This window comes from Salmo salar, chromosome 10 (assembly GCF_965601325.2).
Source record: "Salmo salar chromosome 10, fSalSal1, whole genome shotgun sequence".
In the NCBI taxonomy this organism is placed as follows: Eukaryota; Metazoa; Chordata; class Actinopteri; order Salmoniformes; family Salmonidae; genus Salmo; species Salmo salar.
In genome coordinates this window covers 101,764,579-101,791,245 of record NC_138300.1, presented here as the reverse complement: position 1 = coordinate 101,791,245, position 26,667 = coordinate 101,764,579, and the positions used below count along the sequence as shown (strand labels likewise).

At 46.6% G+C, this 26,667-nt stretch overlaps 2 protein-coding genes across 3 annotated transcripts; one reads left to right on the top strand and one right to left on the bottom strand.

Moving 5' to 3' along the window:
• Nucleotides 1-173: 173 nt before the first annotated feature.
• rag2 (recombination activating gene 2) lies at nucleotides 174-3,332 on the bottom strand. Its single transcript, XM_014125109.3, has 2 exons — nucleotides 3,110-3,332; nucleotides 174-2,058 (listed from the first exon to the last, which is right to left on the bottom strand). The coding sequence occupies exon 2, from the start codon at nucleotides 2,042-2,044 to the stop codon at nucleotides 443-445; it is 1,602 nt and encodes a 533-aa protein (XP_013980584.1). The 5' UTR covers nucleotides 2,045-2,058; nucleotides 3,110-3,332; the 3' UTR covers nucleotides 174-442.
• On the top strand, nucleotides 2,411-26,302 carry iftap (intraflagellar transport associated protein). Of its 2 annotated transcripts, none has more exon segments than NM_001146449.1 (7): nucleotides 2,411-2,433; nucleotides 5,258-5,449; nucleotides 5,683-5,843; nucleotides 6,727-6,801; nucleotides 7,118-7,181; nucleotides 25,665-25,828; nucleotides 26,095-26,296. In NM_001146449.1, coding segments are annotated over 6 exon segments (705 nt in total). In that variant the 5' UTR covers nucleotides 2,411-2,433; nucleotides 5,258-5,316; the 3' UTR covers nucleotides 26,203-26,296.
• The last annotated feature ends 365 nt before the right edge of the window (nucleotides 26,303-26,667 follow it).

Here is a 26,667-nt window from a genome sequence, read left to right as displayed (position 1 = left end):
GTGCCAGTCCACACAGTATTAGCCTACCTTCCAAAGAAAATTTGGTTTGACAAACCTCAAATATTCTAAAAGCATCCTGATAACGACTGCCAATAACGAGGGTGAACACAGCAAGCCACAAAGTCACTATGTGTAATATGTGGGGGTAGAACATGAAGCAAATAGACTCTGGCTTTAATTTCCATTTTTATTCAATTCGGTTTCATACATTTTTCTTGCAAAACTTTTGTTTAGTTTATTACATAAAATATTGAGCACTGTAAGGAATCAAAAACCAAGCACAAAAAAGAGTTCTGAGTTTACTTATTCAAAAGTTTGGAAACAGTAAATTGCTACAATGGCACATTAAACAATGATATGGCATTTAGGCCATATAATTAGAATGACATATTATGAACCAGTTGATCAATGAGTAAGTATAACTTTACTGCATTGTCAGACATCACTCAAACAGCCTCCTGAAGAAGCGCTTCTTGGCGGGTGTCATCTTCGGCATCATTGGGCCCTTCCTGTGCTGGGGTTTCATGGGGCTCCTCTTCAGGGGCAGCACCTGGCGTGGCGGGGTCATCTCCTGGCGGGGCAGGCCCCCGTGGTCCAGGCAGAAGTACTTGCCGTTTCCCTGCGAGAGCCTTACCAGCAGGCCCTCAGTCAGCTCCATACACTGGGCATGGACCCAGTGGCCTCCCTCCCCTTTGGAGCAGTAGATCATGGCTGGCCGCAGCAGCTCTGTGGAGTAGTAGGGCTCCCAAGTGTTGGGGTCCACCTGGCAGCCCAGGCAACATTTGACCCAATAGCCTGTCTGGGACTCGTCCTCCTCATCCTCTTCATTGTACGTATCCCCCTCTCCCTCGCTGCTGTCCTCCAGCTCATGGGGCTCGCGGCCGAAGTACAGCTCCTCAGAGTCCTCCAGAGGGGCGGAGTCCTCGAAGTCTGTGGACTCCTGGCTGCATCCCTGGTTCCCGTCTTCACCCTCTCCTTCCCCCTCCTTTTGGAAGCACACCTGGTAGAAGTAATGTGCTTCGGGCGGTGCTGGCCTGCCCTCAGAGGGGACCCCGATCAGAGCGCTCCCTCCACCCAAGCTGCCTCCGAACCAGGTGTGGCTGTGGCTGATTTCCCCTGTCCACTGAGGGGCCTCTCTGGGCTCGATGCTGATCCCAGAGTCATCCAGCACCACACTGCTGCACTCCATCCTCTTTTGGGTCTCTGACTGATACCCACCCAGGACAATGTACTCATGGGAGGGCCCCACACGGGTGGCAATAGCACTGGTGATGGACAGGCCGGTGTCCAGGTGCTCACAGGAGAGCAGAGGGCTGCCCTGCAGGAGCTCCACACGCAGGCAGAACACACGAGGAGGACGGGAGTCAGACGACAGAGTGTGGCCACCAAGGAAGTAGACACAGTCGTCTCTGGCCAAAGCTAGGTGGAAGGACTGGCCGTCAGTGAGCTCAGGTAAGGTGTGGGTGGAGCAGCAGCCAAACTCTAAGTCGATGATGAACACCTGAGGAGGGCAGTCCACAACGCTGTTCCAGTTCTCTGTGCTCCGCTCCCCGGCCGGCATGTAGGATCTGCCCCCAAACACAACACAGGCCCTCTTGCCCAGACTGTGCACCACGCTGAGGGTGTGGCCGTATCGGGGCCCTGGCTGCTCTCCCACCAACTCTCTCTCCTGACAGCGCAGGGTCACTTTGCGGTTGCAGCCACGGCTGTCCAGGGTCAGCAGGTAGAGGCTGGAGGAGATCTCGTTGTTTGGGGTACGGCCTCCATGGATGAGGTAGCCCTCTGGGTGTCCATCATGGGGCTCAAGGCGGGTCACGGCGGGACAACGCAGAGGGGGAAGGTAGCAGGAGTCATTGGAGAAGGAGATGGGTCGCAGTTTGAGCTCCCCATGCTTTAAGCGTACCCCGAAGACCCCAGTAGGACAGGAGCGCTTGGGCCAGCCTTTCTGGCCGAACAGAAATATGTCACCGTCCAGCTGTAACAGGGAGCAGCCAGGCTGCAGGAGGCTGCCACAGTTCACTGCAGTCAGTGGTTGCAGAGACATGCTACTGCAGGTGGCTGTGGGAAAACAACAACACAAAATTGTCTCAGTCAGCTGCTGCTTGTTTTGAACTGAAGGCTTTTAAACATGGGTTGTCTGACTCTTTCTAATTATATGGTCTGATTATTAGTGACAGAACTTTGTGTCTTAAAAGGAAAAGGCCATTTTACTATGTTTGAACAAGTAGGATAAAAAAAATAATTTTCAGTCCAATGTATTCATTGTTGTTTATTTAGGAACTATTTATTCTACATTCGTTTATGACCTGCAGAAAATACTGTCAGATAAATTTCCTATCAGTGTGTAGTTTTTAATCGCTTTCTTTTCGTTCCATTAAATAGCCAAAAGACTCATTTCCCAACATTCATTGCTCAACGCAAATCCGAGCGAAGGTAACGTAAATCGTCGCTCTGTTGTCAACCTTTTACTCGTGTTATAACTAGCACATTTTCCTAAACACGAGTTAGCTAGCGATTTTGGTGAACAATGAACATAATACAATGATACAAGTGCCAGCTTCGATTGTAATAGCATACGTGGTAGCCTGCTGTGGTCATGTTTGACTGGCTAAGCTTAGTTGGAAGTTAGCTAGCCTAAATTAGCCTCGGCAATAATCATCTCTGATGTGATGTGCAGAGATATAGCTAAAGATGGTTTAGATTAGAAACTGTGATTTTTGATATAACAGTACGATAAACAACGCAAACCATCTAGCTAGCATTCTGCTACATTTAATCACGTTAGTTAGTAAGGTCCCATTGCGATGTCCTGCTCAATTAGACAGTAATAACGGCTATGCTAAGTTACTTAGCTAACGTTTGCTGTCTTTATGCCAAAGAGATAATTTAGGACATAAAATAGCTAGCTAACTTTTCTACAATCCTTACTATATATAAAATATCTAGCTAGCTATATGATTATAACTCCAATGTGACAATGAATGTATCTAGCTAGCTAGCTATAGATCATGTCTAGACATTCTTGTCACATTGGAGTTATAATCATAGCTAACGTTACTACGATCAGTGTCAAATCTCCCATTGAAAGCAGAATTTCAGCGTTGCTTACCTCCTGCTCAAGTAGCTAACGTTACTGTTTGAACGTCTCGAAGAACAGTGTTATGGAATGTTGTAATAATGTTGTAATAAGTTAGGCTAATCTTTGTGTAGCTTTAGTACTAAGCTGTGTAGACAGACAGTGGTTGACAGAGTTTGTGAAGCTCGATTGACTCAGATGAGTTACAGATCCTGAGGTTAACTGTCTGTGACCGCTGCTGACAGGCAGGTGTGCTCTCAACACTGCAATAAGACTGAGCTGGTAATACAATCACTGTTAATGTAATCATAGGTTGTGTACAGTAGAGTTTGTTTCTCTGCAAAGAAGAATGTTTTTGTGCTTTAGTTTTGTCATTGCTCTTGTGATTGAACCTTGAAGAACCAAAGGTAGCTTACAGTTGTGACCGCTACAGTTTGAAGGCAGTCTATTTGCAATTAATGGAAATACCAGCCCTTTATATAGTTGCAAATGTAGTGCACCAATCCTTCCAGCCCCTCTCCTCAGCTCATCCTCTCTGTTCCATCACATTCCTCTCCTGTGGACTCCTCACAGTGACAGTGTAAAAGCTGGCTTTGTTACGCTGAGTACAGCCACGTTATTGTTGTCAGATTTCTTTTACATCTAAGGGAAGGTGGCCATAAGCTCCCTGTCTCTCTCCCTGTGTGTGTGTGTGTGTGTGTGTGTGTGTGTGTGTGTGTGTGTGTGTGTCATTACAGCTGTGGAACATTCAGAGGGCCTCATTGTATGTATCCCATTTTTTAGATGGAGAGCCATCATTATCCCCTCTGTGAACATTTTGGCATTTTCCACACTACAATTAAGTGGCATGTGTGTAGTGCCATGTGCAGTCAGTGGGACTGTGATTCATGTCCTCACATGGTACACTGAACCTGATGCATTACTTACATTATACTGTGTTAAAGAGGAGAAAGGGAAGAGAAGAGCACAGCTTTATTTCCTTTTAATTTCTAGTTCTACTCAAGCTTGAATTCCTTTTCTATTATGCCTAACCACTTCTTGTGTAGTCTACCGGAGGAGAGAGGAACACACACACACACACACACACACACACACACACACACACACACACACACACACACACACACACACACACACACACACACACACAATGAGCTGGAAGCAGCTGTCTGGCAACCATTAGCATAATGTTTTTGTGTTTTTGGAGGGGCTGTGAGAAGGCTCAGGGAGCGTACAAAACAAACGCTGCAACCACGATTGCCTGGAAGAACGTTAGAACTCAAAAACAAACAAGCAGCGGAGCACCTGTGTCTCTTTGAGCTGTTGCTTAGAGGGGGGTACCTCCAGCACCAGAAACAGGAAATAAAGCATTCCTCCCCATTCCTAACAGCTGAATAGGTACTGTGGACATGTTTTTTCTATGAGTTAAGATAATACACCTCCAAATCAGCACTGAATAACAAACCAGCTCAGTCAGTCAGTTCCTTAAGGCACCTACACAGTTCTGTTGAAGGTCTGCTTTATGTTGCAGCTGGGTCGGTGCAGTTGTGTGTGTGTGGCAGGCTCAGCAGTGAGCCATGGAGATGGATCCCAGGCCATGCAGGGATTTGCAGAGTATAATTGATAGAACAGAGTCATTAGAAAGTGTTGTAGCACCTGTTTCTGTCCCCGCTATAATGTTTCAATACCTGACAAGTCCTTCCCTGCAAGATTCCGGTTTTGATTAATGGGCGCAGTGACAGTTGTGATGTTCTGACGATCATACTTGCTGCAGTGTTTATCACTGTTTAATGCGATGCTTAATTGTTCCCCCTGTAGTGATTGGGATTGAGCAGAGTGTCGGCAGCAGGGTAATTACACCTGGGCCTAGCTAATATTTATTTAAATGTTATTTCTTTAACCTTTTTTTTAACTTGGCAAGTCAGTTATGAACATTCTTATTTACAATGACGGCCTACCCTGGCCAAACCCTAACCCGGATGACGCTGGGCCAATTGTGCTCCGCGTCCTATGGGACTCCCAATCACGGCCGGTTGTAATACAGCCTGGAATCGAACCAGGGTCTGTAGGGATGCCTCTAGCACTGAGATGCAGTGCCTTAGACCGCGTGGCGCACAATATGGCCGCTGTGCTACTGATTTTAACATCTCTCTCCCTCCCCCATTATCCTATCTCCCCCAGGTGAGCTGTACCCAGGGGTTGCCAGTGTACCAGGCCAGCTAGTTGTTTTGGGTGGCAGGATGCCCGGGGTGGAGAGTGGCTCAGGTGGTCTGGCTGATGACGAGGTGGTCCTGGAGGCCCTGAATTGTTTCTGCAGCTCCTCAGAACAGACCTACGACCAGTTCCTGTCCTCCTTCACACACCTGACTCCAGGTCAGGCTCCTTCACACACGGACTGACTCCAGGTCAGTCTCACAGGCAGTTCACACACCTAATTTGTTTTCCATAAGGATTTCTTGCAATTGAATTGGAACTAAATTGGCCCAAGCCTGGTCTCAAAGGCCCGCAGGTTGTGACTTCATTACATGTAGAGCTCATACCTTACAGGCATGTATTAAATTGATACAAAGACAGATGTATTTTTTCTTCTGACCTTCCTCTCACAGGGAGTGCTGGGAGTGGACACACGACTCTGCCCTCCGGACCCAGTCATCTCTCTAGGGAGATGGAGAGATCAGGGGAGAGGAGGAGGAATGGAGAAGAGGATGCAGAGGAAGAGAGGAGAGGACAGCAGAGTGTCTGTGTCCTGCCTGCTGATCAGGAGGAGGTCAGTGACACCTAGATCTGTCCGTCTTTCCTACAGGCTTGACTGACTCAAGGCTTACACCGTAAACTCACCCCACCAGGCTTCAATCCCTCCTGTCAGCCCTTTACTCTCTCTTGTTCTCTTGCTCTTGCTCTTTCTTGTTCTTTTTCTCTTTTCTCTTTCTCTCATTCTCTCTCTCTTTGCAAACCTGCAGTCCTACTTTATGACAAAACTAACAAGCCTTCTGGAGGACTTTGTAGGGGGGGGGGGGGGGGGGGGGTTGGTTCTGTGCTTTTAATGATGTAACTATTGGGCCAATAAAGGTATTTTAAAAATAAAATACAATTTCTCTCTCTCTGTCAGTCTCCCTTGGTTTATTTCTGTTCCCTCCATCTATTTCAGTGTTTTCCCATTTTCCTAAACCAAATTAGTGGATTGTTTCAGGAGCAGGAAGGTTTACTTCAGATGTGTACATTGGAGCATGAACAGTGCTTAGGACCTCAGGCTATGCCAGCTATTGATTTAACCATGATTCTGATTAAAGGTTCTCTCTGCTGTAATCAATACTACACATCAGCAAGTTACACACTGAAACTGAAAGTCTGGGATAGGATCCCATATTTGGTTTCCAATTAATCTCACTGGTGATTATTTGGAAGAGTTGAGTGAGCACAAGATCCTATAGCATCTGTAGGACTCTTAGAGGCACTCAGCTGTCCAAACACATTCATATATGTAACAACTGGAGCCATAGATCAACAGGAGTAGTGGCCACGACCCCACAGAGCTCTTAGTGTCTGATGAGGTCATAATGAGTCAAACTGCTTGAGCAAAAATGCAGTGGTCATATACAGTATGAGTATCTGGCAGTGAGTATCTCTTTGTGACTGTGGTTTGGTTGCAGATGGAGCTAGGTGCTGGAGTGACTGTGGGCAGCTGTGGAAATGGAGACTGTCGTCCACCAGGCATAACTCTCAAGGTTGATATTGTGGACTGAAGTAATGTTGTTGTAATATCCCAATTCCATACTGTATTTTAAATATGGGAATATTTATGTTAGTGCATATTTTATTTTTTAAATTGTCACTGACATAGGTCAAGGTCACACACATGGACTCATGATGATCACATATTATAAACTGCTATATACTTTGTCTCTACTATTGATCAAAATACAGATTTATAACTTGTTTACTACAGTAATATACACAACATGAAAAGTAATCACTTTCTCTTGTTTTCTGATTTGAGAATTGTTGATTGAAGAGTAACTCTCCATTGTTCTCTGTGTATAGCTGGATAACTACCTGGATGTTGGGGACTTCAGTGAGGAGGAAGGAGATGTAACTGCTGACCCAGGTACAGCATCTTGTTCTCTCACTCACAACCCTCCAGTTTTCAGAACTGATTTTAGATTAGTGCATTGTACAAGGTGGAAAATAACTTTCTTGGCACTGTATAATGGCATTCTTGTTTCTTCTAAAGTCATTTAAGAGTGTGCATGGATCATCATTAACATTAATTTATCCTAATCTTTCCTGATTACGGTAGAATTAGAAAGTTAGCGCCTTGCCATGCAGTATTGATATGAGCCTTTGAGTCCGCAATGCTATTTCACGGAGAATGGTTCCATTAATCGAAGCTTCTTTGACAGTAAATTACAGCGCTCCAGAGTTCTTACATTATTTCCTCAAAGAAAGGAAAATCTCCAGTGAAAAGTAGAATATATTCTTAATAATCCATGTAAAGAAGGAAACATGAAGTTTGCCAGTAAGCCTTACAAGACATTTAAGAGTTCACCTTGTAATAGGATTTAGTTAATGTCATATGCATATTATTTCTGTAATAAGGCTAGTCATGCCATTCATTTTAAATACATTACCATCTATTACGCATTTTCAATACATACTGTAATTAGTGTTAAGGGCAATGGCTCTCTGCTCTGTGGTGTAATGCTCTCACTGTCCTCATTTAGCAATGAGGGATACATAGACCTCGTTCAAACTACATCTCCATACAACTGCTTTAGATACAGAGGTACAAGACCCTAACGCCAACCCTGATGCTGAGCCCAACAGTAACAACCAGAAACCTCCACAACATGTTGTGTGAGCTGCCCAGTGTGTGAGCTGCCCAGTGTGTGAGCTGCCCAGTGACACGAGCCTACCAGACGAGCTAAATCACTTCTATGCTCGCTTTGAGGCAAGCAACACTGAGGCATGCATGAGAGCATCAGCTGTTCCGGACGACAGTGTGATCACGCTCTCCGTAGCCGACGTGAGTAAGACCTTTAAACAGGTCAACATACACAAGGCTGCGGGGCCAGACGGATTACCAGGACGTGTGCTCCGGACATGTGCTGACCAACTGGCAGGTGTCTTCACTGACATTTTCAACATGTCCCTGATTGAGTCTGTAATACCAAAATGTTTCAAGCAGACCACAATAGTCCCTGTGCCCAAGAAACACAAAGGCAACCTAAACGACTACAGACCCGTAGTACTCACGTCCGTAGCCATGAAGTGCTTTGAAAGGTTGGTAATAGCTCACATCAACACCATTATTCCAGAAACCCTAGACCCACTCCAATTTGCATACCGCCCAAACAGATCCACAGATGATGCAATCTCTATTGCACTCCACACTGCCCTTTCCCACCTGGACAAAAGGAACACTTATGTGATTGTTTCAGGAGTCATTAGAGTGTGACTACAGCTCAGAGTTCAACACCATAGTACCCTCAAAGCTCATCACTAAGCTAAGGATCCTGGGACTAAACACCTCCCTCTGCATCTGGATCCTGGACTTCCTGACGGGCCGCCCCCAGGTGGTGAGGGTAGGTAGCAACACATCTGCCACTCTGATCCTCAACACTGGAGCTCCCCAGGGGTGCATGTTCAGTCCCCTCCTGTAGTCCCTGTTCACCCAGGACTGCATGGCCAGGCACGACTCCAACACCATCATTAAGTTTGCAGATGACACAACAGTGGTAGACCTGATCACCGACAACGACGAGACAGCCTATAGGGAGGAAGTCAGAGACCTGGCCGGGTGGTGCCAGACTAACAACCTATCCCTCAACGTAACCAAGACTAAGGAGATGATTGTGGACTACAGGAAAAGGAGGACCGAGCATGCCCCCATTCTCATTGACGGGGCTGTAGTGGAGCAGGTTGAGGGCTTCAAGTTCCTTGGTGTCCACATCACCAACAAACTAGAATGGTCCAAACACACCAAGACAGTTGTGAAGAGGGCACGACAAAGCCTATTCCCCCTCAGGAAACTAAAAAGAGTTGGCATGGGTCCCGAGATCCTCAAAAGGCTCTACAGCTGCAACATCGAGAGCATCCTGACTGGTTGCATCACTGCCTGGTACGGCAATTGCTTGGCCTCTGACTGCAAGGCACTACAGAGGGTAGCGCGTACGGCCCAGCACATCACTGGGGCTAAGCTGCCTGCCATCCAGGCCCTCTACACCAGGTGGTGTCAGAGGAAGGCCCTGAAAATTGTCAAAGACTCCAGCCACCCCAGTCATAGACTCTTCTCTCTACTACCGCATGGTAAGCGGTACCGGAGTACCAAGTCTAGGACAAAAAGGCTTCTCAACAGTTTTTACCCCAAAGCCATAAGACTCCTGAACAGGTAATCAAATGGCTACCCAGACTATTTGCATTGTGTGCCCCCCCCCCAACCCCTCTTTTTACACTGCTGCTACTCTCTGTTTATCATATATGCATAGTCACTTTAACTATACATTCATGTACAGTGGGGGAAAAAAGTATTTGATCCCCTGCTGATTTTGTACGTTTGCCCACTGACAAAGAAAGGATCAGTCTATAATTTTAATGGTAGGTTTATTTGAACAGTGAGAGACAGAATAACAACAAAAATATCCAGGAAAACGCATGTCAAAAATGTTATAAATTGATTTGCATTTTAATGAGGGAAATAAGTATTTGACCCCTCTGCAAAATGATGGTATAGAACGGCATAGGCAAGATGCAGTGGATGGTATAGAGTACAGTATATACATATGAGATGAGTAATGTAGGATATGTAAACATATACAAGTGGCATTGTTTAAAGTGGCTAGTGATACATTACATCAAGATGGCAAGATGCAGTAGATGGTATAGAGTACAGTATATACATATGAGATGAGTAATGTAGGGTATGTAAACATATAAAAGTGGCATTGTTTAAAGTGGCTAGTGATGCATTACATCAAGATGGCAAGATGCAGTAGATGGTATAGAGTACAGTATATACATATGAGATGAGTAATGTAGGGTATGTAAACATTATATGAAGTGGCATTGTTTAAAGTGGCTAGTGATACATTTATTACATACATTTTTCCATTATGAAAGTGGCTGGAGTTGAGTCTGTATGTTGGCAGCAGCCACTCAATGTTAGTGATGGCTGTTTAACAGTCTGATGGCCTTGAGGTAGAAGCTGTTTTTCAGTCTCTCGGTCCCTGCTTTGATGCACCTGTACTGACCTCGCCTTCTGGATGATAGCGGGGTGAACAGGCAGTGGCTCGGGTGGTTGATGTCCTTGATGATCTTTTTGGCCTTCCTGTGACATTGGGTGGTGTAGGTGTCCTGGAACGCAGGTAGTTTGCCCCCGGTGATGCGTTGTGCAGACCTCACTACCCTCGGTTATGGGCGGAGCAGTTGCCGTACCAGGCAGTGATACAGCCCGACAGGATGCTCTCGATTGTGCATCTTTAAAAGTTTTTGAGTGTTTTTGGTGACAAGCCGAATTTCTTCAGCCTCCTGAGGTAAAAGAGGCGCTGCTGCGCCTTCTTCACCACGCTGTCTGTGTGGTTGGACCATTTCAGTTTGTCCGTGATGTGTACGCCGAGGAACTTAAAACTTTCTACCCTCTCCACTACTGTCCCATCGATGTGGATAGGAGGGTGCTCCCTCTGCTGTTTCCTGAAGTCCACGATCATCTCCTTTGTTTTGTTGACGTTGAGTGTGAGGTTATTTTCCTGACCCCACACTCCGAGGGCCCTCACCTCCTCCCTGTAGGCCGTCTCGTCGTTGTCGGTAATCAAGCATACCACTGTAGTGTCGTCTGCAAACTTGATGATTGAGTTGGAGGCGTGCATGGCCACGCAGTCGTGGGTGAACAGGGAGTACAGGAGAGGGCTGACAACGCACCCTTGTGGGGCCCCAGTGTTGAGGATCAGCGGGGTGGAGATGTTGTTACCTACCCTCACCACCTGGGGTGGCCCGTCAGTAAGTCCAGGACCCAGTTGCACAGGGTGGGGTCGAGACCCAAGGTCTCGAGCTTGATGACGAGTTTGGAGGGTACTATGGTGTTAAATGCTGAGCTGTAGTCGATGAACAGCATTCTCACATAGGTATTCCTCTTGTCCAGATGGGTTAGGGAAGTGTGCAGTGTGATTGCGATTGTGTCGTCTGTGGACCTATTGGGGTGGTAAGCAAATTGGAGTGGGTCTAGGGTGTCAGGTAGGGTGGAGGTGATATGGTCCTTGACTACTCTCTCAAAGTTTAGCTCAGTTACCTTAGCTTTCTTGGAAACAGGAACAATGGTGGCCCTCTTGAAGCATGTGGGAATAGCAGACTGGGATAAGGATTGATTGAATATGTCCGTAAATACACCAGCCAGCTGGTCTGCGCATGCTTTGAGGACGCGGCTGGGGATGCCGTCTGGGCCTGCAGCCTTGCGAGGGTTGAATGTTTAAATGTTTTGCTCACATCGGCTGCAGTAAAGGAGAGCCCACAGGTTTTGGTAGCGGGCCGTGTTTTTTTTTTTAATCTGTTTTTTAAATGTAATTTTACTGCTTGCGTCAGTTACTTGATGTGGAATAGAGTTCCATGTAGTTATGGCTCCAAGTAGTACTGTGTGCCTCCCATAGTCTGTTCTGGACTTGGGGACTGTGAAGAGACCTCTTGTGGCATGTCTTGTGGGGTATGCATGGGTGTCCGAGCTGTGTGCCAGTAGTTCAGACAGACAGCTTGGTGCATTCAACATGTCAATACCTCTCATAAATAAAAGTAGTGTTGAAGTCAATCTCTCCTCCACTTTCAGCCAGGAGAGATTGACATGCATATTATTAATATTAGCTCTCTGTGTATATCCAAGGACCAGCCGTGTTGCCTTGTTCTGAGCCAATTGCAATTTTCCTAAGTCCTTTTTTTTGTGGCACCTGACCACACGACTGAACAGTAGTCAAGTTGCGACAAAACTAGGGCCTGTAGGACCTGCCTTGTTGATAGTGTTGTTAAGAAGGCAGAGCATCGCTTTATTATAGACAGACTTCTCCCCATCTTAGCTACTACTGCATCAATATGTTTTGACCATGACAGTTTACAATCTAGGGTTACTCCAAGCAGTTTAGTCATCTCAACTTGCTTAATTTCCAACTTGCTCAATTTAATTTGCCTCCAGAACAACCTGAATTCTTCGGGGCGTGGATTCTACAAAGTTTGGTGTTCAAACGTTGCTCAATTGGTATCAAGGGACCTAACATGTGCCAGGAAAACAATCCCCACGCCATTTATGTATTTCTTTTTATTTAACTAGGCAAGTCTTATTTACAATGACGGCCTACCCCGGTCAAACCCGGACAACGCTGTGCCAATTGTGCGCAGCTCTATGGGACTCCCAATCAAGGCCACTTGACTCACTGTCTGTAGGAGTGAAATATTTTTGTGAACGGGGTGGTGTACCTAATAACCTGTCAGCCGAGTGTATATTGGAAATATACCAGGAGACAACAAAAATACTATTTACTCACTATTCATATATACACACTGTTATATAATAATTACAGTTAAATTAGATGTTTAGACAGAGGAGAAGCGCTGTGATACAATATGTTTTTTTCCTTCTAGCTAAACTTGCTTTTTGCCTTAGTAACATCTGGTGGCAGAGCATTCCACAGTGATATGGCTCTACACATAACTGAGCGAAGCATTACATTTGTTTTTGGTTTGGGTACCATGATGAAACCCATAGTGGCGTGTCTGGTGGGGTATTTAAAAAATATATTTATATTTTACCTTTTTTTAACTAGGCAAGTCACTAATTAAGAACAGATTCTTATTTGCAATGACGGCCTTCCCTGGCCAAACCTGGACGATGCTGGGCCAATTATGCGCCGCCCTATGGAACTCCCAATCACGGCCGGATGTGATACAGCCTGGATTCAAACCAGGGACTGTAGTGACACCTCTTGCAGTGCCTTATACCGCTGCAGTGCCTTATACCGCTGCGCCACTCGGGAGGTATGTATGTCTGTTTGAAGTGTATGCAAATAGATTATACAAGTGGTTAGGCATTGTCAACATACAAATGTTTCTTAAAAAGACTAGAAGAGAAGTAGTCAATTTCTCCTCAACCATGAAAGGCTATCATGCATGCTGTTGATGTTAGTTCTGTGTGTGCAGTTCAGGGCAAGGCATGCTGCTTTATTTTGAGCCAGCTGCAGTTTTTCTTTGCTGCACCTGACCATATTATCGCACAGCAATCAAAATGGGACAAGATCAGAGCATGAACAACCAGTACAGTTGAACTTTGTGTCAAAAACGCTGGCAACAATTTCATTACGCTTTCTTGCCGACTTTTACTGACACCGGCCATATTCAACGGTGTTGTACACTTTAGCTTAAAACATGTAGCTAGCTAGCTAGCTATGTAAACAATGAACCTAGCTCCAGGTAAACAATATGTAAGATCCCACACATCACGTAACGTTGGCTAACAAGCCAGCCAGCTAACGTTAGCTAGTTAAACAACAATGAACATAGTGCCAAATCATGTTGTTACTACCCTGCATGAATCTGCTGGGAGCTAACCAACCAGGTTTAATGTTAGCTAGCTAAAATTAGGCTTTAACTAGCAAAGCAAACGGCTCTGGGATACGAATAATAATGTCAAACACGTAACGTTAGCTAGGGAGCCAGCCAGCTAACGTTAGCTACATTTACATTTACATTTAAGTCATTTAGCAGACGCTCTTATCCAGAGCGACTTACAAAATGGTGCATTCACCTTATGATATCCAGTGGAACAACCACTTTACAATACTGCATCTAAATCTTTTAAGGGGGGGGGGGGGGGTTAGAAGGATTACTTTATCCTATCCTAGGTATTCCTTAAAGAGGTGGGGTTTCAGGTGTCTCCGGAAGGTGGTGATTGACTCCGCTGTCCTGGCGTCGTGAGGGAGCTTGTTCCACCATTGGGGTGCCAGAGCAGCGAACAGTTTTGACTGGGCTGAGCGGGAACTGTGCTTCCTCAGAGGTAGGGGGGCCAGCAGGCCAGTGGTGGATGAACGCAGTGCCCTTATTTGGGTGTAGGGCCTGATCAGAGCCTGAAGGTATGGAGGTGCCGTTCCCTTCACAGCTCCGTAGGCAATCACCATGGTCTTGTAGCGGATGCGAGCTTCAACTGGAAGCCAGTGGAGAGAGCGGAGGAGCGGGGTGACGTGAGAGAACTTGGGAAGGTTGAACACCAGACGGGCTGCTGCTAGCTGGTTAACAGTACACTTTAGCTTAAGACATGTAGCTAGCTAGCTAGGCAAACAATGAACCTAGCTAGGTAAACAATGTGTAAGATCACACACGCCACGTAACGTTAACTAACGAGCCAGACAGCCAATGTTAGCTAGTTAAACAACAATAAACATAGTGCCAAATCATGTCGTTACTACCCTGCATGAATCTGCTGGGAGCTGACCAACCAGGTTCAATGTTAGCTAGCTAACATTAGGCTCTAACTCGCAAAGCAAACGGTTCTGGGATACGAATAATAACGCCATACACGTAACGTTAGCTTAGGGAGCCAGCCAGCTAACGTTAGCTAGCTAGCTAACAGTACACTTTAGCTTGAAATGAAACTACTTTCTGTCTAACGTGTAATATCTGAAAATGTAGCTTGCTAGACTATCTTACCCGTATACATCATCATGCATGATGGACGAGTCTCCCTGTCACGGATGCCATGCCACGGTTGTCCTTAGTTTGAAGATGTAATCCGGAGACAGGTTTTTTCTTCATCTCCTTAGCTATCATACTCTAATACTACTGATTTCAAAACTCGATCCTCCAGAAAGTGGAGAGCAACACTTATGCAGCTCCACTACACGATACATTTTTTTTTAAAGCCGCGTTCGACAGGATTACCAACACAGACTGACCAGCTGAAATAGACAAAAGCCCTCTATATGGCAGACCAATCCGAACCCCTCTCTCGGCATGTCCAGCCCACTCATTATCTCAGCCAATCATAGCTACTGGGAAGGTGGCTCACTTTTTCTGTGGCTTAACCACAGGCTTGTGGCTTAACCAACAAGGCTCGTAATTTAACAATTTTATTCATATTTACAGATGGCATGCAAGTTTGTTATTAAGGCACATGAAAGTTCACATGCTCCAGAAGGCATTTCTGCCAAAAAATGCATTTTGATAAAAAAAACGAAAAAACATTAAAATGGCTCTCCTGTGAAGTCGTGACTTGTGACATACGTCTAGTTTCCTGAAACGGGTCACATTTAAGACCCGCTTATTTTTGATTACCCATTATGACACTGACTAAAGGTCTCTATCTCCAAGACATAACAAACCACTGTAGCTGTGTCCTCCAGGTGATGTTTGTCTTTAGGTAAAACATCCTTAGAGAGTACTTGTTTACCTATATGTAGTTTACATGTCAAACGACTCCTGTCGAGGGTGACTCCTCTCCCTGTTCGGGTGGAGCTCGGCGGTCGTCGCCACCGGCCTACTAGCTGCCACCGATCCCTCTTTCCTTTTCTGTTGGTTTTGTCTTTATTGGTATCACCTGTGTTCCATTAGTGATTAGTTGGGTATTTAAGCCCGTTTCCCCACCTGTTCTGTGTGCGGGCTTATTTCTTTCTTGCACTGTGTATTGTGTAAGTGGAACGTGTTTTGGGTCATTGTATTTTGATTACACCCAGTTGTTATTTTGGGTGTATACTCTCTTTGATGGTGCATTTATTAAAGCACGATAGCAAACGCTCTTGTTTCCTGCGCCTGACTCCACACCCACTACATCAAGCGTTACAGAAGCCCGCAACCTTTAAGTATGGAGTCAGCAGGAGCAGCCGCCACCCCTCTCCCCTCTATGGAGGAACGGGTCCTCCACCACACCACCGTACTCCATCGAATCGGGTCAGCGATGGACCAAATGATGGAGAGGATGGACCGATGGGAGAGGAGTGGTCTCCTCTCTTCGCCTCTGACTCACCAGATGAGTTCACCTACTCCGCTCCCTCCTACGTCTGGTTCTGGCGCCCCACATCTTGCGCTCCCGAGGGAGTACGATGGAGCAGCAGCGGGGTGCCAGGGGTTTCTGCTTCAGATTGACTTATACCTGGCTACCGTGAGGCCGACTCCCTCGGGAGAGGAGAGTGTGAGCCTCCTCGTCTCCTGCCTGACGGGGCGAGCGTTGTAATGGGCCAATGCTGTCTGGAACAGCCCCAACTCAGCGAGAGAGAACTACCCTGAGTTCACCTGCCGTTTCCGTGCCGTATTCGATCACCCTCCAGAAGGCCGGGCGGCGGGTGAGCGACTGTTTCATCTCAGGCAGGAGACGAGGAGTGCGCAAGACTTCGCTCTGGAGTTCCGGACCTTGGCTGCGGGGGCCGGGTGGAATGACAGGGCCCTAATAGATCATTACCGGTGCAGCCTCCGGGAGGACGTCCGCAGGGAGCTAGCGTGTCGGGACACTACACTCTCCCTGGATGAACTGATTGACATGTCAATCCGACTGGACAATCTGCTGGCTGCCCGCGGAGGTCAGAAAGGGTCCTGTTAGTTCCACCTCCTAGCCCTCCCGCGCCCATTCCCATGGAGCTAGGAGGGGCCGCATCTAAGGGAACCAGAGGAGGGCACTCCTCCTGCACCAATTGTGGTCGCCGAGGACACACGGTCGACCGGTGCTGGGGGGGTCCCTCTGGGAGTCGAGAGGGCAGGCAGAACACTCCTCGTTCACCCCAGGTGAGTCAGCACCAAACTCACCCAGAACCCTCTGTTGGTCATATGTTTGTTTTATTTTTTTTTCTTGATTGTTTTCCCTGTTCCCAGCATAAGGCGCTAGTCGATTCAGGTGCAGCGGGGAAATTTATGGATCGCGGACTCGCCCTCAAGCTGGGAGTTCCACTAGTACCGTTAGATTCCCCCTTCCCCGTGCACTCCTTAGATAGCCGGCCATTAGGGTCAGGGCTGGTCAGGGAGACCACGCTGCCACTGGACATGGTAATGCAGGGGAATCATAAGGAGTGAATTAGTTTCTTCCATATCAATTCACCTGCGTTTCCAGTGGTGCTGGGGGTGCATTGGCTGGCCAGTCACAATCCCAAGATTTTGTGGAAACAGGGGGTTCTCCAGGGGTGGTCAGAGGAGGGTTCAGGTAGGTGTCTGGGAGTTTCCATCGGTGCCACGTTGGTGGAGAGTCCAGACCAGGTTTCCACTGTGCACATTCCCCCTGAGTATGCCGATTTGGCTCTCGCCTTCTGTAAGAAGAAGGCGACTAAATTACCACCTCATCGACAAGGGGATTGTGCGATAAACCTCCAGGTAAACGCTGCACTTCCCAAGAGTCACGTATACCCATTGTCCCAGGAGGAGACGTTGGCTATGGAAACATATGTCACGGAATCTCTGAGACAGGGGTTCATTCGGCCCTCCATCTCACCCGTCTCCTCAAGTTTCTTTTTCGTGAAGAAAAAGGGGGGAGGTCTGCGTCCGTGCATTGATTATAGAGGTCTCAATTCCATTACAGTGGGATCCAGTTACCTCTCATCGCTAAGGCGGTGGAATCATTTCATGGAGCGCGTTTTTTCACGAAACTGGATCTCAGGAGCGCGTATAATCTGGTGCGTATTCGGGGGGGAGACAAGTGGAAAACCGCATTTAGTACCACATCGGGCCACTATGAGTACCTCGTCATGCCGTATGGGTTGAAGAATGCTCCAGCCGTCTTTCAATCCTTTGTGGACAAGATTCTCAGGGACCTGCATGGGCAGGGCGTGATAGTGTATATTGACGATATCCTGATTTACTCCGCCACCCGCGCCGAGCATGTGTCCCTGGTGTGCAGGGTGCTTGGGAGATTGCTGGAGCATGACCTATACGTCAAGGCTGAGAAGTGTGAGTTCTCCAAACGAGCCGTCTCCTTCCTGGGTTATCGCATTTCCACCTCGGGGGTGGTGATGGAGTGTGACCGCGTTAAGGCCGTGCGTAATTGGCCGACTCCAGCCACGGTGAAGGAAGTGCAGCGGTTTTTGGGTTTTGCCAATTACTACCGTAGGTTTATCCGGGGTTTTGGCCAAGTGGCGGCTCCCATTACCTCACTGCTGAAGGGGGGGCCGGTGCGTTTGCGATGGTCGACAGAGGCGGACAGAGCTTTCACCCAGTTGAAGGCACTGTTCACTGATACACCTGTGTTGGCGCACCCGGACCCCTCCTTACCATTCATAGTGGAGGTGGACGCGTCCGAGGCTGGGGTGGGTGCCGTGCTATCTCAGCGCTCGGGTACGCCACCGAAACTCCGCCCCTGCGCTTTTTTTTCTAGGAAGCTCAGTCCGGCGGAGCGCAACTATGATGTGGGGGACCGGGAGCTGTTGGCTGTGGTCAGGGCTCTGACCGTGTGGAGACACTGGCTTGAGGGGGCTAGACACCCTTTTTTCATCTGGACTGACCACCGGAACCTGGAGTATATCCGGGCAGCTAGGAGACTGAACCCGCGTCAGGCACGGTGGGCCATGTTCTTCACCCGGTTCCAGTTCACTATTTCGTATAGACCAGGTTCCATGAACACTAAGGCCGACGCACTGTCCCGTCTTTATGACACTGAGGATCGGCCCATCGATCCTACTCCCATCCTTCCAGCCTCTAAGCTGGTTGCACCGGTGGTATGGGAGGTGGACGCGGACATCGAGCGGGCGCTACAGTTGGAGTCTGCGCCTTCTAAATGTCCAGCAGGCCGTAAGTACGTTCCGCTTGGTGTCCGTGATCAATTGATTCGATGGGCTCATACGTTACCCTCGTCGGGTCATCTTGGGGTGGCGAGGACAGTGCTAGGCCTTAGGGGGAAGTACTGGTGGCCCACCTTGGCTAAGGACGTGAGGTTTTATGTCTCTTCCTGTTTTGTGTGCGCCCAGAGTAAGGCTCCTAGGCACCTTCCTAGAGGGAAGTTACAACCCCTCCCCGTTCCACAGAGGCCGTGGTCTCACCTGTCGGTGGACTTTCTCACCAATCTTCCCCCGTCTCAGGGGAATACCACGGTCCTGGTAGTTGTGGATCGGTTCTCTAAGTCCTGCCGTCTCCTCCCGTTGCCCGGTCTCCCTACGGCCCTACAGACTGCGGAAGCTCTATTCACCCATGTCTTCCGGCACTATGGGGTATACAGTACGTGCCATTCTGGACTCAAGACGCCGGGTGAGGGGCCTGCAGTACCTCGTGGACTGGGAGGGGTACAGTCCGGAGGAGAGGTGCTGGGTGCCGGTGGGGGACATACTGGATCCAGCACTGTTGAGGGATTTCCATCGCCTCCACCCGGATCGCCCTGCGCCTCGCCCCCGAGGCCGGTGTCGGCGCGCTGTTGGGGGGGGGGGGGGGGGGGGGGGGGTACTGTCACGACTCCTGCCGAGGGTGACTCCTCTCCCTGTTCGGGTGGAGCTCGGCGGTCGTCGTCACCGACCTACTAGCTGCCACCGATCCCTTTTTCCTTTTCTGTTGGTTTTGTCTTTATTGGTATCACCTGTGTTCCATTAGTGATTAGGGGTATTTAAGCCCGTTTCCCCACCTGTTCTGTGTGCGGGCTTATTTCTTTCTTGCACTGTGTATTGTGTAAGTGGAACGTGTTTTGGGTCATTGTATTTTTATTACACCCTGTTGTTATTTTGGGTGTATACTCTCTTTGATGGTGCATTTATTAAAGCACGATAGCAAACGCTCTTGTTTCCTGCGCCTGAGTCCACACCCACTACATCAAGCGTTACAACATGCACACTAATAATTCCTTAAACTGATTATGTCAGTAGCCCGAGTGTAAATATAGTAATGTAAACCCCTTACTCTGCTTATCTAAATCGGTGTAAGGTCAAAATCAAAGTAAGCATACACCGATTAAAACACCTGGTTTTCTGAGAAATCTTTCTAATTATTAGGACATGTAAACCGCTTAATCGGTGTTCCAGAGGTGTATTTGATCTGCGCATGTGGCAGCACTGGTAGCACAAGCCTTCCTCTTATGCGTGAGTGAAGAGAGTTCGCAAAAACTAAAAGTATGCATCTTAGAAATAGTTTTCATATACAAACTTTATATGTCCGAACTCAGAATCAAATAGGCTTCGCAAAAATAACATGGTCACTGTGGTAGAACGTTTATTTTGATTGCCGATTTTCTGCATCAAAAGGCCCATCAGGTAGCCTGATTTCAGATGTGCCCATGTAAACAGGATTATTAGGGAAATTGTTCTTCTTGCAAAGCATCTAAATGTTTTATACAAATGTATATTAATCTGACTCATATTATTGTGTGCATGTAACCGTGCTCAATGTGTGACTTTCTCATCTGCACATAATACACAAGGTGGTGTCCCTTCACCAACTCATGCTTTGTCTTGCTTCCTCCTTATCCTTGCCTCTCGTCTCCCTCCACCTCCCCTCTTCTGCTCCGTCCTCCCATCCCAGTGTGACTTTCACAGTGAGAGTAATTAGCTGTTTAATTAGGATCAACACCGGCCCTGTGGCTGCCACGCCAAGCCAAGGAGAAGTGTCAATATTTAATGGTCTCTGCTCCTCTCTAATTGATTTAAATTCCCTTTTATGAACGCACGGAGACACATAATTGTATACCTACCCTGTCTTTGACAGTTGCCTAGGCCTGTCCTTTTCAGTTTGATCGCTCTCCATCGCCCTGATGTTTTGGTCAGGGTCCTATTATCAGGAGTGTGTTTTGGGTCCTGCTATTTGAGGCTCCTCTCTCTCTCTCTCCATCTCTGTGTTCTCTGGATGTGGGTTACATTAGCTGGCTGGCAGAGATGATTACAGCCGACCAAGGCCTTTTTAATTCAGATTAAATCTCCTCCACCCCATTGATGTCTTTCATATGCCTGCCAGCCAGCCAACCATCCCTCACCTGTTGTCTGTGACCCTTTCTCTCATGCTGTTGTTGAGTCCTCCTGCTGCGTGCTGCAGGATCTGTATTCTGGAGAAACTGTCAGAGGAAATATGGGTTAATAGTGTGGCTTTGCATTTTGATAGAGATTCGTTTCACTGCAGAGTTACAGCAGGCTTAGTGTCCTGTTTGGATTAGTGTTGTCACGATACCAGAATTTTGGTTGTGAGCCGAGTGTCTGCGGGTTTTCGCTCCACCCTTGTACTTGATGGATGAATTAAGGTCACAAATTAGTAAGGAACTCCCCTCACCTGGTTGTCTAGGTCTTAACCTGCTGACACTCGGCCCTCCGTGGAATGGGTTTGACACCCCTGCTCTATACCATCACGATACTCAATACCAAAATTATACCAGAACGATACCACGGCAAAAAAGAAGGCATATTAGCCAAAAACACAGAATGGCACTTGACCCAGACAGATAAACTCAGCTACTGCTCTGTTCAATTGTTGGGTATTTTATGTGTTCATTACATTTTAATTGTTTTATGTCAACATTTTTCAGAGACAGCCATGCATGCATTAATGAATCAACTTTACAATCAATTTGACTTTGTTTTTACCAATCTAACTACATAACAACGTAATGGTAATCATTTATTTGAATGGTAAATCTATTGATAAACTGGGTAGCCTAGGCCTATCCACAGGTGAATCCATATTCAATAGGAGTGTGCGCATGCATTGAGTTATTGAGCTTGTTTTGGCTTATTTCATGAGGCTACAGATGACAAACAATCTGTATCCCTTTCATTTAGGACTTATTTTATTGTACTGACCAACAACATTTGCATAGAAGTAGCTTATTTTATAAAAATGTGCGCTGTGTCTTTAACCAGTAATGACGTCATTCATGAGTCAAGAGGGGTGCGGCATGTCAGAGCACGTCAGTTCGCTGAGATAATAGAGTTCCTTTTCTGGATTCAGGTTCACTCAAACATCATTTTAAGCTTTATTTTACTATTGACAGTTACTGCTGATTTTGGGATTGTATATTGAATTGCTCTCATTAAATATTTGTCATCTGATGGATTTGTTTCAGTCTCTGAATTGTGTAATTAAGCAATAGGGCCCGAGGGGGTGTGGTATATGGCCAATATACCACAGCTAAGGGCTGTTCTTGTGTATGACGCAACGTGGAGAGCCTGGACACAGCCCTGTATATTGGCTATATATCACAAACCCCTGAGGTGACTTATTGCTATTCTAAACTGTTTACCAACTTAATTAGATAAGTAAATACCTGTGGTATACGCTCTGATATACCACGGCTGTCGGCCAATCAGCATTCGGGGCTCGAACCACCCAGTTTATAATTGAACTTTTCGCCGCCAGCTCCTGATATCAGGGCATAAAAACTCAAGTCTGTGCCCTGAATTAGCATAGTGTGCATGTGCGCCCAGCTATATCCTGTCCCACTCTTGTTTTCCCTGGCTAAACTAGCTGGCTAGCTGAACTATGCTAGTTTTCATCCTCATTGCTAAATTTCCTAAATACTGCACCCTCAACATCAAAACATTGTTGCTAGTTATACAATCATGTAACTAAGAAATTCAATGGAAATACAATTATTTATTGTTTTGTTGAATAGTCATGACTGATTCGAGCTATCTGTTGTGTCATTGCTACTTAATGCAGATCCAAGTTCAGTTTTGAAATTCACTGGCGTCATTGAGGTAGGGTTAGCTGGACATTTCTGACTGGTCTTGGAACTGTCCCCGCTTGGCTTGATGGTATATTTAGTGATTTTGCCAACACAGCCAGATATAGTATGTACACTTAACCTTTTTTATACTATTTGTTGATTTAATTGGACTTTTATTAGTATAATGAGTAATCCAGGAATGTCACGATTTAATTGACTCGACAAAATAGCATTTTAGTCATTTAGCAGACACTCTTATCCAGAGCGACTTGCAGTAGTGAATGCATACATTTCATACATTTTTCATACATTTTTTTTTTTTCTTTTTTCATACTGGTCCCCCGTGGGAATTGAACCCACAACCCTGGCGTTGCAAACACCATGCTCTACCAACTGAGCCACACGGGACCGGATCCACAGGGCTCCTCCTCCTCAACACCCTATAGATAATCTTTGGGGTAGACGGGAGTAAGTGAATGAATAACGTTTTTGGTGGCAATCAGCTTTGAAATCAGCATATGTTGCCTTCTGGTTTGCATATTATCACAAACAAAGTACTAGGGTAGTGAATGGATGTCAGCTTTAGCTGTCATCTAGCAAGGAAAGTTACCAGTAGCTTACAGAGCTGGAAGCTATCTTCTTCCATTGTAAAGTGTTCTAGCCTTTATGGACATTGTTTTGTGAACAGTAATCAACAGTTTCAACATTTCTACATGCCGTGTTGTGTTATTTAAGTGTGTTATGGGTAAGTGGAGCAGGCACAGTGCGTGCTATAATAAGGGGTTGGCTGTGCAGATAGACAGGCGTGATCCGTGAGACACATTTCACAGAAGTACCGAACTGTTTTTCATGTTCTAGTATCCGAAAAGTACCTTATTTTTGATATACCGTGCGACACTAGTTGGATGTGTCTGACAGGATGAGCAGAAAGACAGATACTCCTGGGGCGTGTTCAATTGAGTGAAAATCTTTTGAAATGGAGTGAAGCATGCAGTTGCTAAATTAAAAGAAAACTCCACTCAAAAACAACTATTCTTTTCATTAGTCCAGTGTTGATACAGTCCCAAAATGGTTTGTCTCTTGCTAAAAAAATTATTATATGATGCAAAATACATCATCATGATGTGTCAAGTGACACTTTGGTTCTTGAATGTCCAATATCTTGAAAACTTGACTGCTGACATGCAAACAATTTTGGGACTGTATCCAGACTTGGTGCATCGGTACCGCTTGCCGTGCGGTAGCAGAGAGAACATTCTATGACTTGGGTGGCTGGAGTCTTTGACAATTTTTAGGGCCTTTCACTTATACCGCCTGGTATAGAGGTCCAAGATGGCAGGGAGCTTGGCCTCAGTGATGTACTGGGCCATACGCACTACCCTCTGTAGCACCTTGCAGTCATATGCCAAGCAGTTGCCATAGCAAGCGGTGATGCAGCCAGTCAGGATGCTCTCGATGGTGCAGCTGTTGAACCTTTTGAGGATCTGAGGGCCCATGCCAAATCTGTTCAGCCTTCTGTGGGGGAACAGGCATTGTTGTGCAGTCTTCATGACTGTGTTGGTGTGTGTGGACCATGATAATTCCCTAGTGATATGAACACCGATGAACTTAACGCTCTCGACCTGCTCCACTACAGCCCTGTCGATGTGGATGGGGGCGTGCTCGGCCCTCCGTTTCCAGTAGTCCACGATCAGCTCTGTTTTGCTGACGTTGAGGGAGGGGTTGTTGTCCTGGCACCACACTGCCAGGTCTCTGTAGGCTGTTTCATTGTTGTCCGTGATCAGGCATACCACCACCACCGTGTCGTGGGCAAACAAAATGAGGGTGCTAGAGTAGTGCGCGGCCACGCAGTCGTGGGTGAACAGGAGGGGACTAAGCAGGTACCCCTGAGGGGCCCCCATGTTGAGCGTCAGTGTGGCGGATGTGTTGTTGCCTACCCTCACCACTTCGGAGTAGCGCATCAGGAAGTCCAGGATCCAGTTGCAGAGGAAGGTGTTTAATCTCAGGGTCCTTAGTGATGAGATTGGACGGCACTATGGTGTTGAATGCTGAGCTGTAGTCAATGAACAGCATTCTCACGTAGGTGTTCCTTTTGTCCAGATGGGACAGTGTGGAATGCAATAGAGATTGCGTCATCTTTTTTGGCGGTATGCGAATTGGAGTGGGTGCATGTTGTCTGGGATGATGGTGTTGATATGAGCCATCACCAGCCTTTCAAAGCATTTCATGGTTACAGATGCGAATGCTTCGAGGCGATAGTCATTTAGACAAGTTACCTTGGCGTTTTGTGCGTGATCACACAGTCGTCCGAAACAGCTGGTGATCTCATGCATGGTTCAGTGTTGCTAGCCTCGAAGCGAGCATAGAAGGTATTTAGTTCGTCTGGTAGGCTTGCGTCACTGGACAGCTCGCGGCTGGGGTTTGCAGGAGTTGTATTAGGTTACAGTGTGTAGTGCCCACTGAGGTGAGAACTTGAGGAGGTAAAATCATTACTCGTAAAATTATCATTTCTATACACGATTTCCTAGTGATACAATTAAATTGTGATGAGCAGCCCTTTCTAACCTACTGGAGTCTGATTTTAATTGAACAAAGAGTCACTTCTCATTTTCTGTAATTTGATTGTCACACTTCTGAATTGTGTTTGATGATGGCACAGAACAAAGCCAATGCGATAATCATTTGCATAATGATGTACTTACTCTGATCTTTTGGAAATAATACAATGGCTTAGATCTTCAGGAGCTATTGAATCCCAATTAACTAAAATTAACTAACTTTTCAAGGAGTGCCACTTGAAAAGGCCGGCTTCTCTGAGTGAAAACTTAATGGTCAGTTCAGTCTCACTATGTGAATCCTATTCAAGCCACACTCCGTAAACTGTGCATACCATCAAGAGGGGTCTTAATCCTGTGTGATGTTCTCTCCTTCTTTTTCAAGTTACTTAGGAAGGACAGCTAGAAGCAGAAAGAAGACACTGTTGAGTCCTCATCCGGTGTGTCTTCTCTCCTCTTTTCTCAGATTGTGGGGTTCGGGTTCTACCAGGGGAGGTAGAGGAGGAACTCCCTGCCTACCTGCCCTCCTTCTGTCACCTGACCCAGCTGGACCTGACCTCCACAGGCAGGAGGACGGGGACACGGCCGGGGACACAGGGACAGCAGCAGGACACGCCACCACAGAGACAGGTACGAGGAAGGACATTTACTAATCTATGACATAAAGACACTATGATGAAGATTACATTTACCCACCCCAGGAACAGCTTAGTTGACTCCACAATTAGTTGACCAGGAAAATGGAACTTGCAGTTGGTATATTTTGTTTGAGAGTTATGTTAAGCATTCATAAGTGTTGTTATTTAAGCCACAGTCTTTCTGTGCTAGTGTCATGCGAGAGGGGTCTGTCTATATACAGTATAGGCAACTTAATTCATGTCATTGACTTTTCACAGAGTGACAGTGAAGAGGTTTTGCCTTTCAACCTGGATGAGAACTTTGACTACGACAATGTTGTGCTGTCTAGCAAACATCTCCTACCGCAGTCCAACACTGGTGAATGACCTCTGTGCAGGGACCCCTGTCTGGGAGAGCCTTGTGTCATACCACATCAAATTACCCAACTTACCATTTAACTGGACTAATAAACCACTCCTGAAAACAGCATCCTTCCTGTCATTCCTGCTACTAAGTGTAACATTAGAACAGAGCAACACCAAAACGGTGTTTGAAAAGGACTATTTTAAAAGGAACACTACAGCAGCACAGACTTTATGTACTGTAAATAGTGCTAAGCTAATGGCACAGCTTATCTGAATTCTCTCCTCTGGATCAGGAGTAATCATACTGTTTTGGGCTGTGAGACTGGTCACTGATGAATGACGACACACAGGAACATAGAGGCTTGGCCCACCAGGCATCACATAGCAGAAATGCTGTGTATTTGTGTTTGTGTGTAAGAGGTAATTTGTGTGTATGTGCGTACGTGTGTGTGCATGCTCGTACCCCACTGGGTAAACACCCTGTAC